This window comes from Tachyglossus aculeatus, chromosome 21 (assembly GCF_015852505.1).
Source record: "Tachyglossus aculeatus isolate mTacAcu1 chromosome 21, mTacAcu1.pri, whole genome shotgun sequence".
NCBI classification, from domain to species: Eukaryota; Metazoa; Chordata; class Mammalia; order Monotremata; family Tachyglossidae; genus Tachyglossus; species Tachyglossus aculeatus.
This window is the reverse complement of record NC_052086.1, coordinates 76,313,557-76,329,441: the sequence shown is the minus strand read 5'-3', so window position 1 is coordinate 76,329,441 and position 15,885 is coordinate 76,313,557. Positions and strand designations below refer to the sequence as shown.

General features: G+C 43.9%; 1 protein-coding gene and 1 non-coding gene across 9 annotated transcripts in view; both read right to left on the bottom strand.

Annotated features, from left to right (window-relative positions):
* CLEC16A (C-type lectin domain containing 16A) overlaps positions 1-15,885 on the bottom strand; it is a 257,225-nt gene that overhangs the window by 135,154 nt on the left and 106,186 nt on the right. For all 8 annotated transcript variants that reach the window (XM_038762218.1, XM_038762220.1, XM_038762222.1 and 5 more), the window contains 4 exons: positions 10,879-10,988; positions 10,506-10,550; positions 9,174-9,224; positions 6,814-6,942 (listed from right to left, as the gene is read on the bottom strand). In XM_038762218.1, the coding sequence (XP_038618146.1) occupies positions 6,814-6,942; positions 9,174-9,224; positions 10,506-10,550; positions 10,879-10,988 (335 nt within the window). The remainder of the gene's footprint in view (positions 1-6,813; positions 6,943-9,173; positions 9,225-10,505; positions 10,551-10,878; positions 10,989-15,885) is intronic.
* On the bottom strand, positions 14,272-14,409 carry LOC119942999. Its single transcript, XR_005455488.1, has one exon. It is a non-coding gene; the product is annotated as a small nucleolar RNA SNORA7 (small nucleolar RNA).

Genomic DNA, 15,885 nt, shown 5'->3' with positions numbered 1-15,885 from the left:
TGGTGGGCCATCATTTGTTGATATTGATAAAAAAAAATCTGAAAAACTGGAAGCTACATAGAAAATAGTTATTCCATCAGATATTTATCTGAACAGTGGGTGTGGAATAGAAGTGGGGAGCTGGGGGAGGGGTTTGGAGGAAGAGATGGGAATGAGGAGGGGGAAGAGATGAGAACAAGGAGGAAGGAAGAGATGGGAATGAGGAGAGGAAGAGATGGGAAAGAAGCATGGGGAAGGAGAAGGGAATAATGTGGTGACGAGGAGAAGGGAACAGGGTGGGGAAGGAGAAGGAAATGTTGGGGGAGGGAAGGGAAGGAAATAGGTTAAATGGGTAGAAAATGGAGAAGGCGCTCAGCCTCTGCTGCCACACTACTGCTGCTGTGCCCACTGGCACCAGTTATGTGGCAAAATTGAATGGCCCCAGCCCAGTACAGGCCACCTGAACTGAGGCCACTGTACCTCGGGTAGTCAAGGAAGAGGTCAGGAGTCCCAGCCCCAGAAGCCTGACTCAATCAACCAATCGAATTTCCTAAGCTTTTTTTAACTCTGTGTTACCGTTTGTCTGACTAAACTATCATTACAAGTATTTCTCCGACACATGATCATTTATTTAGGACACATTATTTATTTATTTATTTTACTTGTACATATCTATTCTATTTATTTTATTTTGTTAGTATGTTTGGTTTTGTTCTCTGTCTCCCCCTTTTAGACTGTGAGCCCACAGGGTAGGGTAGGGACTGTCTCTATATGTTGCCAACTTGTACTTCCCAAGCGCTTAGTACAGTGCTCTGCACACAGTAAGCGCTCAATTAATACGATTGATTGATTGAAGAGTGTTGTCCATGGCAATGAAATGATTTGCTGTCTCATGGGATAGGCTTTTCAGGGATTGTACCCATCAAATATGTGAGCATAGACACTTCCGAGTGAGCATAGACACTTCTGAGTCTTAACTTATTTCTAAGCATCCTCTTCCTAGGATAACTCACCCTGGAGGAGTGAGTTAACTGGAGGAGAGTTCACCTCCTCCAGGAGGCCTTCTCAGACTCCTCCCTATCCCCCCCACCCTACCTCCTTCCTCTTCTCCCCACAGCACTTGTATATATGTACAGATTTATTACTCTATTTTACTTGTACATATTTATTATTCTATGAATTTTGTTAATGATGTGCATATAGCTATAATTCTATTTGTTCTGACGATTTTGACACCTGTCTACATGTTTTGTTGTCTTTCTCCCCATTCTAGACTGTGAGCCCGTTATTGGGTAGGGACCGCCTCTACATGCTGCCAACTTGTACTTCCCAAGTGCTTAGTACAGTGCTCTGCACACAGTAAGCACTCAATAAATACGATTGAATGAATGAATGAATGAATGATCGGTTCCTGAAAACTGTGCCTTCAATGGAAACTAGACAATATCAATATTCTCATATGAACAGTATTATACAGGATGGATTTGTTCCTGAGCCAAGGCTGGGGACCCAATATTTATTCAAATTAATAATGTTAACAATAATTCGTTCATTCAATACTATTTACTAACTGCTTAATGCCTGCAGAGCACTGCTGTACTAAGCACCTGGGAAAGTACTAATAATATTTGCTCAATGCTTACTATGTGTCAAGCCCTGTTCTAAGCGCTGGGGTAGATACAAGATAATCGGGTTGGACATAGTCTCTGCCCCAAATGGGGCTCACAGTCTTAATCCCCATTTTACAGAAACTAAGGCACAGAGAAGTGAAGTGACTTGCCCAAGGTCAGGCAGCAGACGGGTGGCAGAACTGGGATTAGAACCAGGTCCTTCTCCCAGGCCCATGCTCTATCCACTAGGCTAAGCTGCTTCTCTCAGAAGCAGAATTACCCAGAATCATTTCATTAATCAATTATAGTTGATTACTATAGCTACATTAATGCATTTATATCGAGTTACTGGGGCCCTGCAACAGGGCAGCAGATTTTGCCTCCTCAAAAACACAACAGACACGTCAAACCTCTCTGGTGATTCCTCCTAGATATCTGATAATCTTTCCTGCCCTGCCTAAACTCCCTTTTCCTTCGCCCCGGCCTCTGCCACCACATCATGGCTTTTAAAATTGTTTTCTTCTTACCCTCCACTCCCAAGAAAACCCCCTCAAGCTGCTGCCAAAAGGGACGCGGGTGGATAGGAAGCTGAAACTGATATACTGTAAAGCTGAAAACACTGCATTTGGAAGTCATAAATGCCACTCATCGTAAATCAAAATGTCTTCAATTGAGGGATGCCTGTAACATATGGCATGGAAATGATCTCTTTAACGGCAGCGTGACCTAATGGATAAAGCTCAGACCTGGGAACCACAAGACCTGGGTTTTAATCCCAATTCTGTCACTTGCCTGCTGTCTGACCTCGGACAAATCACCTCACTTCTCGGTGGCTCAGTTTCCTCAACTGCAAAATGGGGATTCAATACCTGTTCTCTCTCCTACTTCGACGGTGAGCTCCATGTGGGAAAGGGACTATGTCTGACTTAAGTTGTATCTACCTCAGCACTGAGAACAGTGCTTGACACATAGTAGGGACTTAATACCCCTAAAAAACTTAAGGGAAACACCCATTTAAATGATTTTGATAAGGCCCAGTTAAGAAATACAGTGCAATCTTTACTGACAAGCAGTAATTTAACAAAAAATAATGCACAAATCTCAAAGGGGCCCAAAGTCCTTACAGTTCAAGATGCAGTGTACGACAGATAACAGTCTTATAACTTCTTTTGGTTAGCTGCTAAATTTCAAATGGAAGATAAATACTAGTGATCCAGTCTGAGATTTGATTTTTTTTTTAATGCTCCAGTCTCTAAAAAAATAGAAAGCCTAAACAGAAGACACTATTTTAAAAACTTAAAAACTGGGACAATTTTCTGATCTCTAAGGTATGCATGCTTCTAGAGGTCTTTTTTTAATTTTTGTTTTTTCAGTGATATTTGTTAAGTACTTACTAAGTGCCAGGCACTGTCCTAAGCACTATGGTAGGTTCAAGATAATCAGGTTGGAAAAAGTCCCTCATCTATGTACCCCGTAAAGTAACACATTTCCAAGACGTCTTTCCCAATTAAGTCGTCGTTTCTTCTTCTATCACTTTCTTGTGTCACCCTTGCATTTGGATTCGCTCCCTTTTTTCAGCTCTCCCTCAGCCCCACAGCATTTATGTACATATGCATAACTTATTTATAATAATGTCTGCATCACCCTCTAGAATGTAAGGGTCGTTGGCAGGGAACCAACTTTACCAACTTTATTGTATTGAACTCACAGTGCTTAGCCCAGTGTTCTGCAGCCTACTGTCTCATGGTCTTAATCCCCATTTTAAAGATGAGGCAATTGAGGCATAGAGGAGTTAAGTGACTTGCCCTAGGTCACAGAGCAGAGAGGTAGCAGTGCAGAGATTAGAACCCAGGTCCTCTGACTCCTATGCCGGTGCTCTTTCCATGCTTTCCAGAGAAGCAGTGTGGCCTTAGTGGATACAGCATAGGCTTGGTAGTCAGAAGGACCCGAGTTCTAATCCTGGCTCCACCACATGTCTGCTGCATGACCTTGGACAGGTCACTTCACTTCTCTGCACCTCAGTTACCTCATCTGTAAAATGGGGACTAAGAGTGTGGGACAGGGACTGCGTTCAACCCGATTAGCTTCTATCTACCCCAGCACTTAGAACAGTGCTTGGGACACAGTAGGAGCTTAACCAGTACCATAATTGGCTCCACCACTTGCCTGCTGTGTGACCTTGGGCAAGTCACTTAACTTCTCGGTGCTTCAATTTCCTCATCTGTAAAATGGAAAATCTGTTCTTCTTCCTCTTCAGACTGTGAGCCCCATGTGGGACAGGGGCTGTATCTGATCTGATTAAACTGCATCTACTCCAGCACTTATAAAGTGCTTGGCATATAGAAAGCACTTAATAAAATCCACAATTATTGCTATTAGGCAAAAGTCAGATTCAGAACAACAGCCCAGTTAGCGGCATTTTCTGAATCTCCCTCGTCAATAACAGTTATTCAAGAATTCTCTTAATAAGGACATCACTTTTTCTCCTCACTACTTAGGACAGGGAAGAAACGCATATCAACAGAATATAGAAGCAGTGTGGCTCAGTGGAAAGAGACTGGACTTGGGAGTCAGAGGTCATGGGTTCTAATCCCTCCTCTGCCACTTATCAGCTGTGTGACTTTGGGCAAGTCACTTAACTTCTCTGTGCCTTGTTACCTCATCTGTAAAATGGGGATTAAGACTGTGAGCCCCACATAGACAATCTGATCACCCTGTATCCCCCCAGCACTTACAACAGTGCTTCGCACATAGTAAGTGCTTAACAAATACTACCATTATTATATAGAAATCGCAGTAATAATTAGCATAGTATCAAAAAGAGCAGTGCAATGTAAGAAGTCATGAGAATCCCTAAAAGCGCATATTCAATGCAAGAAAAACTGTGTCATTAGGCCACTATACCAAAGAGGCCCAGATACTCTTAAAACTTAAAGGGTTGATACTCTTTCAACTTAAAATTAAAAAAAAAACATTTACCACGTAAGCCGTTTTCAAAAGAACTGAATCCTACAATGAGGTTTTTGTGCTCAACCAGATAACAATCTCTCCCAGTGGAATGTAAAAATCCTCGTGGGCCAACTATTGTACTTTCCCAAATACTTAATTCAGTGCTGTCTACACAATGTGTTCGAGAAAAAAAACAAAACACTGACGAATAAAGAGAGTAGATCTTTTTACTGACATTTTTAATTTAGGATATTTTTAATGACACTTTTCAACAATACAATGATTTTAGGTAAATGAACTTTAGGAACCTGGACAACCAACAGAAAAAAAAAATCCTCAGCAGGTCGAGGAAAGGAATGATAGTCTCAGATTTCTCTTCTGCTATGCTTAGGCTAAGGGCCATTTTCCACTTTCAAAAACAAAATGAAAACCACAGCTTGTTCTTTGGTAACATATGTCTTAAATTTAATTGCGACTGATAACAGACGCCTATTGCAATGAATTCCCCTAAATCATCCATTAATATTAATTGTCACCAGAGAATGGTTTTCTAGGAAAAGGTTTCTCTGCTTTCTAAGAAGCACACTAAGGCTGCACGAAGAGTGATAAAATACTGTGGAAAAACTACAGAGGCTGCCCACTTAAACTACTGGTTCAGAATAAATGCTGATAATGAAAGCATGGTTTAAGCAGTGGTTCCTGGAACTAATCTGCTCTTTCACACATATTTCTCACACAGGCAATTAAGCATCACCATCGTATGTGTCTTTCAAAATCAAGATGAAACAGATTTGGTTTTGGCCACGGTTCAATCAGGGCTTTTGGGGCTCATACATACTGTACACCCCTTCTCCTGTAATGGGTGAGGGGCTGCTAATTCTGCTGAATTGTACTCTCCCAAGGGCTTAGTACAGTGCTCGGCACATAGTAAGTGGTACATATTTACTATTCTATTTATTTTATTTTGTTAATATGTTTTGTTGTCTGTCTCCCCCTTCTAAACTGTGAGCCCGCTGTAGGGTAGGGACCGTCTCTATATATTGCCAACTTGTACTTCCCAAGCGCTTAGTACAGTGCTCTGCACACAATAAGTGCTCAATAAACACTATTGAATGAATTAAATACCACTGATTGATTGACTGATTAATGCAGGATCACAGTTTTGCAAAGCCCCACCTTTAGGACCCTCTATAGCTGACACCAGAAGCAGACACAGCAGCAATTCAGTTCAAATCTTGTCGTGCTTTATTCAAACGGGCTCAGGCTGTAAGAGTTTGTTCTCTAATTCCCGAACGGCTTTCTAGCTGAAACCCCCAGGAAAAACAAGCATTTTGGCAGAACTAACTAGATTTTCATACAAACCCTTCCTCACCCCCAGCAACAAAGAAAACAGCAATAAGACTTATTTCCTGTTAAGTTCAAAAGGGAACTTAATTGCAAATCATGATCTTCAGTGGGACAGGTTAATTTACACTTCATGGCCCCATGGAAAGAAGAGTGGGTGCTAGCATGCACTATATGGAGACCATCATCTTACATCATCTCAAGAGACCTTCAAAGAAGGTAGTTTTTGACACTGTCAAAATGCCTGGACAGTCATCCATCCGTTCATTCAATCATATTTACTGAACACTTACAGTGTGCAGAGCACTGTACAAAGTGCTTGGGAGAGCACAATACAATAAACAGACATCTTCCCTGCCCACAACAGGCTTACAGTCTCATAGTAATATTAATAATAATGATGGCATTTATTAAGTGCTTACTATGTGCAAAGCACTGTTCTAAGCGCTGGGGAGGTAACAAGGTGATCAGGTTGTCCCACGGGAGGCTCACAGTCTTAATCCCCATTTTCGGATGAGGTAACTGAGGCATGGAGAAGTGAAGTGACTTGCCCAAAGTCACATAGCTGACAATTGATGGAGCCAGGATTTGAACCTGTGACCTCTAACTCCAAAGCCCACGCTCTTTCCACTGAGCCACGATCCCTATAGCACTTATGTAGATATTAGTAATTGATTCTTTTTTTTAATATATTTGTGTCTGTCTCCCCCTCTAGACTATAAGTTCCTTATGGGCAGGAAATGTGTCTCCCAACTTTGTTGGACTGTACTCTGCCAAGCGCTTAGTAGAGTGCTCTGCAGACAGGAAGCGCTCAATAAATACCACTGATTGAGTGCCTTTTCTTGGCACATTAGGACTTTATTGCTTATTATGAGGCCCGGAGAAGGATGTGGGAGGACCATGAAGAAGGAAAAGAGCAGAATACACTTACTCTGCGAGTTCTTTCAACATCTCCACATGGCAAACGCTTCACAAAATCAATACCAGTCAGTGGTGTGCCAGTAGGAGGAAGCAAGATTGAGGCATCCATCATCAAGTACTCTACATTCATGGGCTTAATCTGGAAAACAAAAAGTTCAGGTTAAACATAAAGAGTCGCGCTGTGAGGGGAAATTTGGAAAAAAAAACCCTTCAATCAATGGCACTTATTGAGCGCTTACTGTGTTCAGACCACTGAACTAAGCGCTTGAAAGAGTACCACATAACAGAGTTGGAAGACATGTTCCCTGCCCATAAAGAGTTTACAGTCTACAGGAGGAGACGGACGTAAAAATAAATTATGGATAAGTACCTAAGTGCTGTGGGATTGAGGGTGGGGTGAATAAAGGGTACAAATCCAAGCTCAAGGATCATGCAGAAGGGAGAGGGAGTAGGGAAATTGAGGGCTTAGTCATGGAAAGCTTCCTGGAGGAAATTTGATTTTAATAAAGCTTTTTAAGGTGGGGAGGGCAATGGTCTGTCAGCTATGAAGTAGGAGGGAGTTCCAGGCCGTAGGCAGGATGTGGGTGAGGGGTCTGGAGCCAGATAGCTGAGATCAAGGTAAAGTGAGTAGGTGATATTAGGGGGGTGAAGGGAGCGTGCTGGGTTGTAGTGGGAAATCAACAAAGGTAAGACTGCCTTCAACTTAGACTGTGAGCTCCACATGGGACAGGGACTATGTCCATCCTGATAAACCTGAAGCTACCGCAGCACTTGGAACAGAGCTTGACACATAGTAAAGCCCTTAACAAATACCATTAAAAAAAAAAAGATAGGCTGGGGCCAAGGTGATTGGGTGGTAATGAGTTTCTGTTTGATACAGAGGTGGATGGGCACCCACTGGAGGTACTTGAGGAGAAGGCAAGATATGGACTAATCTTTTTTTAGAAAAATAATCCAGGCAGCAGAGTAAAGTATGGACTGGAGTGGGGAGACACAGGAGGTACGGAGGTCAGCAAGGAGGTTGGTGCAGTAATCAAGGAGGGATAAGGGAAGTGCTCGGATCTACGTGGTAGAAGTTTGTATGGAGAGGAAAGGGTGGATTTGAGTGATTTTGTGAAGGTAGACCAGGATTTGGCGGCAGATGGAATATGTCGAGGATGATGCCAAAGTTATGGGCTTATGAGGCAATCAATCAGTGGCATTTATAAAGTGCTTACTGTGTGCAGAGCACTATACTAGGCACTTGGGAAGGTACAATATAACAGAGCTGGGAGACCCAATCTCTGTCCACAAAGACCTTACGGTTTAGAGGGAGGGGAAAAAAGTTCACTGTCCACAACACCTTGAGGAAAACTGTTTGTGATTCATATTTAAACAATTCCCGAAAACTTTCTCCCTTGGTATCAAAAATTCAAATAGAATCTGTGGTCTTTTTACCCTTCCCTGGAAAAAAAAAAATCATTCTCCCTTTCCCCCATCCCACTTTTCTCCCTCCCCCAGCTGGCCTAATTAAAGTCTTTCCTGGGATTCTGAGAAGCTCTGCAATCATCCAAGAACTGGCAAGCTCAACAATCCATCACTAGCTCACATGTTCATCACAAACATAAGCTTTAAGTTTTCCTAAAGTCCAAGAGGTCGTATGAGATTTAATTAGGGAACCGTGATCACAGGGGCCAGAGAAAATGGAAGGTAACCATTAAATATACTCCGCTCTGATTAATGGCCCAAGGATATAAAACAATAAAATTCTTCCAAGGGATTACTGAGAAACAGTGGGTTGGTTATGGCCATCAACAAGAACAAGGAGCAGAAATGCAGTGGGACAATAAATCACCATTAAAATGACAAGAGAGGCTGCCACATCCTTAAAGTGAAGTAGTGAGAGAGCATTTCAGAAGATGAGTTATCCTAATTTACACCTTTTCTTTGAATAGCCTGAGGAAATGTAGGGCTTCACTTAAAATCACTTCAGAATTGCTGTGAATATTTATGTGGTGAGAATACAGATAACCACAAAACACACTGTAAATACAGTTGGACAACAAAGCTTCTACAGAACACGTGCATCACTGTTGAGCACTGGTGGCATATGACAATTTACAGAAAATAGATTTATTTGCACAATCAGTACAACTGGAGCCAAAGTGCTAAATTTCCTCCACTTTAATTCTGAGTTCAGAAAAATGGACACAAACTTTCAATTACCAGAGCATACGCTCTAATATTCAAAACAAAGAACAATTTAAAACAGAGTTCTCTTTCTGTTAAGTTAGGAGTAAATTTAGGTGGAAACCGGCAAACATTCTAATAATTAGTCATCGAAACAAGTGTGTTCCTGCCTACATTAGGTACTCCTCCTAAACCACTCACTGTCATGCTCCTGTATTCATCTTCAAACATGTCCAGAAAAATTTCTTCTCCCTTAAAAGAATAAAAAAAAACAAGTTTTCCATATGCATGAAAGTATTATAAACCCTAGTTCCTGGCTGTTTAGCCATCTGTTTTTCATTATACGCAGTTCTCGTAAATCACCAAGAACTTAAAAAAATATATATATAATCAAATGAAACACTGAATCTCATCTTTCATCAATCAACATTTTTTTAAAGGCCTCGACCAAAACTGGAATAGAAATGAAACACTCACATTAATTATCCCAAGTTGACATGAACACATTATTCTTTTTCATGAGTTTAAAAGAAAAGGGTAGAAGTGGGTTGGGGGGAAGTAGGAGTGGAAGGACAAGTGGAGTTAAATTTCTCATAATCCTCTTTAACCTTTTCATCTTTGGTTTTAAGTTGCAAGGGCAACTATAATGAAAAACAAAGGGCCAAATAAGGAAAAAGTTGAAAAAACTATTTAATATTTGAACACAAAATATGCCAATCCACATAAACCAGCTGTGCAAAGCCAGACCAGCAGAAGGAGCTTTAAGCAACATTTGCGCAGCTACAGGAAGACTTTAAAAAAAATGCTATTTGTTAAGAGCTTTCCATGTGCCAGGCACTGTACTCAGTGCTGGGGAGGATAGAAGCAAATCAGGTTGGACACAGTCCACGTCCCACCTGGGGCTCTCAGTCTTAATCCCCATTTTACAAATGAGGTAACTGAGATGCAGAGAAGTGAAGTGACTTGCCCAAGGTCACGCAGCAAACAAGCGGTGGAGCCGGCATTAGAACCCAGGTCCTTCTGATTCCCAGGTCCGTGCCTATCCATGCTACTACATTTCTGGGGTGTAACACCTTGTTCTTTTCACTGAACCAGCAAAGGCTGAGATTGCGGAGGTGAGAAGGGATTGGGAGAAAATTCCCACTTTGCCATTAAGGCAGGGAAGAGAAGAAAAATCACCTGGAAAGGCTGCGGCTAAAAAAGATTAAAGATATAACCAATAAAGCTCCCACTTTCTCCTACCCATTGTGAAGTGATGCTTTCTTTTCCTAGCATGGGCAACTAGCACCTTTTTAGAGCAGACAGAAGAAAACAATTATCCATCAATCAATGGGATATCCAGGAGCGCCCCCCTCTGATGCCTTCAATCACCCACTCGCTGTCTGAAAAATAACCTTTAAATGTGCAGGCGAAGTTCCTGGGGAAATAACAACTCCTTTAATAGAACAATCATGTTTATTTTCACTCGGGGACAGAATACTCGGAGCAATTTTTAACGGACAATTACGCTGCTGCTCGTTTTTTCACTAGTACCTTATAAAATCGCCTCAGAAGGTGAACACTTTCTTCTCTTGCGCCCTATTAAAAAGAGAGGGGACAGAGGAGAATCATAACTTGTGTCATGAGCAAAATGAAAAATTTAAATTCTTAGCACACAAAAGCCAATCAGTTACTGTAAAAACTGTTAAATATTCAATGGAGGAACGGGAAAAATCACTGGAATGGAGAAGCACCAGAAAAGCTAAAGCGACTCATCAAAAACAAGAGGCAGCTTCGGTCCCTTTTTGAACTGGAGTGAGGCACTTTGGTTGGAACTTTTTGCTACAGTGCTACCCACACAAGATGAGTTGGAGCTCCACTGCAAGAAAGAAACAAATATTTCCACAGGAAGGGAAAGACTTATTACCTCAAGGCAGGCAAGATGGACATCCTTAATAATACTGCCATTATTTGTCAGTACCAACTGCTTGAGTAACAAGCAGCCAAGCTCCAAAGTCGCCAATCTGATTTTTCCATCTGCAACAGAAATTAAGTTATTTTAGTGCCGATTTATGATGGCTTCACACCTTTGGCCTTAAATCCACCTGTTTATAATAATGATGGCATTTGTTAAGCGCTTACTATGTGCCAAGCACTGTTCTAAGCGCTGGGGGGAATACAAGGTAATCAGGTTGTCCCACATGGGGGTCACAGTCTCAATCCCCATTTTCCAGATGAGGGAACTGAGGCCCAGAGAAGCTAAGTGACTTGCCCAAAGTCACACAGCTGACAAGTGGCGGAGCCGGGATTAGAACCCATCACCTCTGACTCCCAAGCCTGGGCTCTTTCCTCTGAGCCATGCTGTTTCTGTTCCAGAGATTTTAACCGCACAGGGACTATATTACTATCAATAAAGCATAAACTTAGTCAATGAATACCAACGAATGAACCTCACTGATTTCCAAGCTTATTTACTGAATGCTTACTGTGTGCAAAGCACTAAACTAAGTACTTGGGAGAATACAACAGAGTTGGAAGACGTGTTCCCTGCCCAGAAGGACCTTACAGTCTAGAGGGGGAGACAAATATTAAAATAAATTACTGAGATGCATATAAATGCAAAAGGGTTGAGGGTGGGAGACTATCTGTTACTAAAAGGGCAGATACAGATCCAAGAGCATATACAATGTAGAAGGGAGAGGGAGTATGCGAAATGAGGGTTCAAGGGAAGGCCTTTTGGAGGAGATGGGATTTTTATTTTAATAAGACTTTGAAGATGGGGGAGAGCAGTGGTCTGTCGGACGAGAATGGGGAACGGAGATCCACACCAGAAGAAGGAAATGGGTGAGGGGTCAGCGGCAAGATAGATGAAATTGAGGTACAACGAGTAAGTTGCACTGGAGGAGCAAAGTGATTGGGCTGGGTTGTAGGAGGAAATCAGCGAGGTAAGGTGGGAGGCAGTAAGCTGATTGAGTGCATTAAAATAAAGGGTAAAGAATTTCTGTTTGATGCAGATGTGGATGGGCAACCACTGGAGGTTCTTGAGAAGTGGGGGAAAAATGGACTGAACAGCTTTTTAGAAAAATGATCTGGGCAGGAGTGCGGGGGGTGGCCGGGAATGGGGAGAGACGGGAGGCAGGAAGGTCAGCTAGTAGGCAGATGGGTAGGCAAGGTGGGATATGCTAAGTTGCAGTTTGGATGGAGAGGAAAGGGTAGATTTGAGTGATGTTGTAAAGGTAGAACTGACAGGGTTTGGTGACAGATTGAAGGAAAGAGATTAGCCAAAGACAATGCCAAGGTTACAGGCTTGTGAGATGGGGAGAAGCAGCATGGCCTAGTGGGATAGAGCGCAGGCCTGGGAGTCAGAAGGACCTAGGTTCTAGTCCCAGCTCTGCCACTTGTCTGCAGGGTGACCCTGGGCAAGTCTCTGGGCCTCAGTTACCACATCTGGACAATGGGATGAAGACTGTGAGCCCCATGTGGTACAAGGACTTTGTCCAACCTGATTATCTTGTATCTACATCCCATCATTTGAACCTCAAATCAATCATGGGGAGCCCCACCATGATCTCTCCCCCTCTCCATCCATGGGCCGCTTCCCTCACAACACTTTCTGGTATCTGTCCTCGGCCTTTTACACTCCCACGTGCCACCCTCTTCCCCCACCCATTCTCCCCTCCCGAATGCCATTCCACTCTGGTCTGTGAAATGTCTGCTCCATCATGAGCAAACTCCCTTCAATTCTCCACATGTTTCGGGCCTGCTCACTCCTCAACATCGCCAAGCCCTCGTTCTCTACTGCTGTCGGTCCCCCCGGATGCTCTCGCTCAAAGGGGCCTCATCTGCTCCCACCTTCCCCATCACCCATTCACACTGCTCCTCTCGTTTGATGTTGCTTCTGCTTTATCTCACTCCCTTCTTCTTCCCTGAAATTCCCCACCATCTGTCGGTCACGCTCTACACGACTACCAGTTTTTTGGATTGGATTTTTTTTGTGGTATTTGTTAGGTACTTACTGTGTGCCGGGCACTATTCTAAGCACTGCGGTACATCCAAGATGATCAGGATGGACACAGTCCCTGTCCCACAAAGGACTCACAGTCTTAATACCCATTTTACAGATAAGGCACAGAGAGGTTAAGTGACTTCCCATGGTCACACAGCAGACAAATGGCAGAGGGGGGATTAGAACCCAGGTCCTCTGTCTCCCAGGACCGTGATCTTTCCACTAGGCCAAGCTGCTGCACCAGCTCCTAGTGGCTATTATCTACTGCCTTCTTGGTTCCAACTCTTCACTGCTTGCTGATTTTGTTGGTGGTTCTCTTCCTCCTACTCTTACTCCCTTTGCCTCTCTGTTCCCTGGGACCTCAACGTTTGTGTTGACGATCCCCCTGACCTTCTGGTTGCCCACGTCTTTTTGCTCCCCAAATCTCCTGACTTTCTGGCTACCCCCCACCTCATCACTCACCACCATGGGCACACACCTGATCTAATCATCTCTAAACACGTCTCATTTCTAACCTCATCGACTCTGACTGACTCTGACTAACCACTTTCTGACCACAATCTTCTAGTCTGCCACCTCACCCACATCCCCTGTCCCTCAAATGCAATCTTCACCCCCTACTGTGACCTCCAAACTCTAGGCCTGCTTCCGCCTCACCTGGGCCCTCTCCCTCCTCCCTGTCAGTCCTCCAATCTCCAGATGTAGAAAGAACACTTTAAACTCTGCCCTCTCTACGACTAAACAGAATGTGTCAGTTTACTGTTGTACTGTCCTCCCCCGAGTACTCAGTACAGTGCTCTGCACACAGTAAGCACTCAATATGACTGAATGAATGAACTTTCACCTCCCTTAATCTCCTTGCACTTCCAACTTTACAATCAATCAGTTAGTGGTGTTTAGCGAACGCTCACTGTATGCAGGGCACTGTACTAAGCGCTTGGGAAAGGATGATCTAACAATAGAACAGACACATCCCGTGGCCACGGCCCTCAATCGCTACCACGGCCATCGGCTACTGCTCCTGGGCAGCCGAAAGCAGCCGGTGGAAGGCTAGGGTTCCGGCTGACTTCTGCCACCATGAATTCATTCTTGCCTTGTCTTTTACTGTTGAGGCGTTTTCGACCCATAGTGACACCACGGACACATCTCTCCCAGAACGCCCCGCTCTCCATCTGCAATCGTTCTGGTAGTTTATATATAGAGCTTTCTTGGTAAAAATACGGAAGTGGTTTTCCATTGCCACCTTCTGCACAGTAAACTCAAGTCTTCGCCTCAACTCTCTCCCAGCATGCGGCCCAGCATGGGTGAGTTTTGACTAATGGCAGATTGCTTTCCACTCGCTAGCCACTGTCCAAGCTAGAAATGGAATGGGTAGGCCTCTGCTTGATTCTCCTTCCAGTAGCCGAGACTGGTAGAGTACTGGAAACTCTCCAGGTGCGACCCTGAGAGGGTGAATTCATTTTACCATGCTAGAATTCAAATCTGTTCTCTGCTCTACAACTCTACTATTCCTCTCACTGACACGCAGGCCCTAACCGGAACCCCGCCAACTTTTCCCCAACCTCCCACTCCCTCCAAATAATAATCATTACTATTATTGTACTTGTTAAGCACTTACTACGTGCCAAGCACTGTTCTAGGCACTGGAGTAGATACAAGTTAGGTTGGACGCAGTCCCTGCCCCACATGGGGCTCAGACTCTTAATCTTTTACAGATAAGATAATGAAAGCCCAGAGAAGTGACTTGTCCAAGGTCAGACAGCAGACAGGTGGTGGAGTCAGCATTAGAACCCAGGTCCTTCTGACCCCCAGGCCCGTGGTCTATCCACTAAGCCACCCTGCTTCTTGAAAACCCTGGCTTCCCAACCACCTCCCTCCTGCCACCCTTCCCCACCTCCAGGTGAACTTGCCAACCACACTGTGGGTCAAATCTAAGCCATTAGTTGTGAACTCCCCCGATTCTCCTTATCATCTCCACAACACTCTCTTGTGGCTTCCCAGCTGTTTCTCCAAAGGTGGTCTCCTGGTGGTACACCAGATCCACAACCTCTACCTGTACCTTTGACCCCATACCCTTTCACTTCCTAAAATTGCCTGCTCCTACTCTCCTCCTCTCCCTCACGGCTTTTTTCAACCTCACTCTCTGGGTGCCTCCTTCTCTGCCTTCGAATAGGGTCAATCCTTCCCCCATTCTAAAAAATCCCACTCTTGACCCCGTAGCCCCCTCCAGCTGTCAGCTCATTTTCCTGCTCCAATTCCTATCCAAACGCCTACAGAACACGTTGTATACACCCTCTGCCTTCATTTCTTCTCCATCAACTCTCTTCTCAATCCACTCCACTCAGGCTTTTTATTCCTTCTCTCTACAAAGACTACACTCTCTTAGTCCAATGACCTCCTTATAGCCAAGTCCATGGGGGTTGTACTACGTCCTAATCCTTCTCGACCTGTTGCTCCTTCTTCACTGTGCTGACCGAGAATTAACCTGGGAATCCTCCTGTTGTTATTTTTTAAGGTATCTGTTAAGCACTTACTATGTGTCAGGTACAGTACTAAGCCCTGGGTAGTTAAAAGCTGATCAAGTAGGACACAGTTCCACATCCCATATGGGGCTCACAGATTTAATCTGCATTTTACAAATGAGGAAACTGAGGCACAGAGAAGTGACTTGTCCAAGGTCACGTGCAAGGGAAGTGGAAGAGTTGGGATTAGAATGCTGGTCCTCCGACTCTGAGGCCCGAACTCTTTCCATGGGGCCACCCTGCTTCCTCACCGCCCCTCACATAATAACAGTAATTAATAATTAGGGTACTCATTAAGCACTTACTATGTGCCAAGCGCTGTTCTAAGCACCGGCGTAGATACAAGTTAATCAGGTTGGACACAGTCCCTGTCCCACATGGGGCTCCCACTCTTAATCCCCATTCT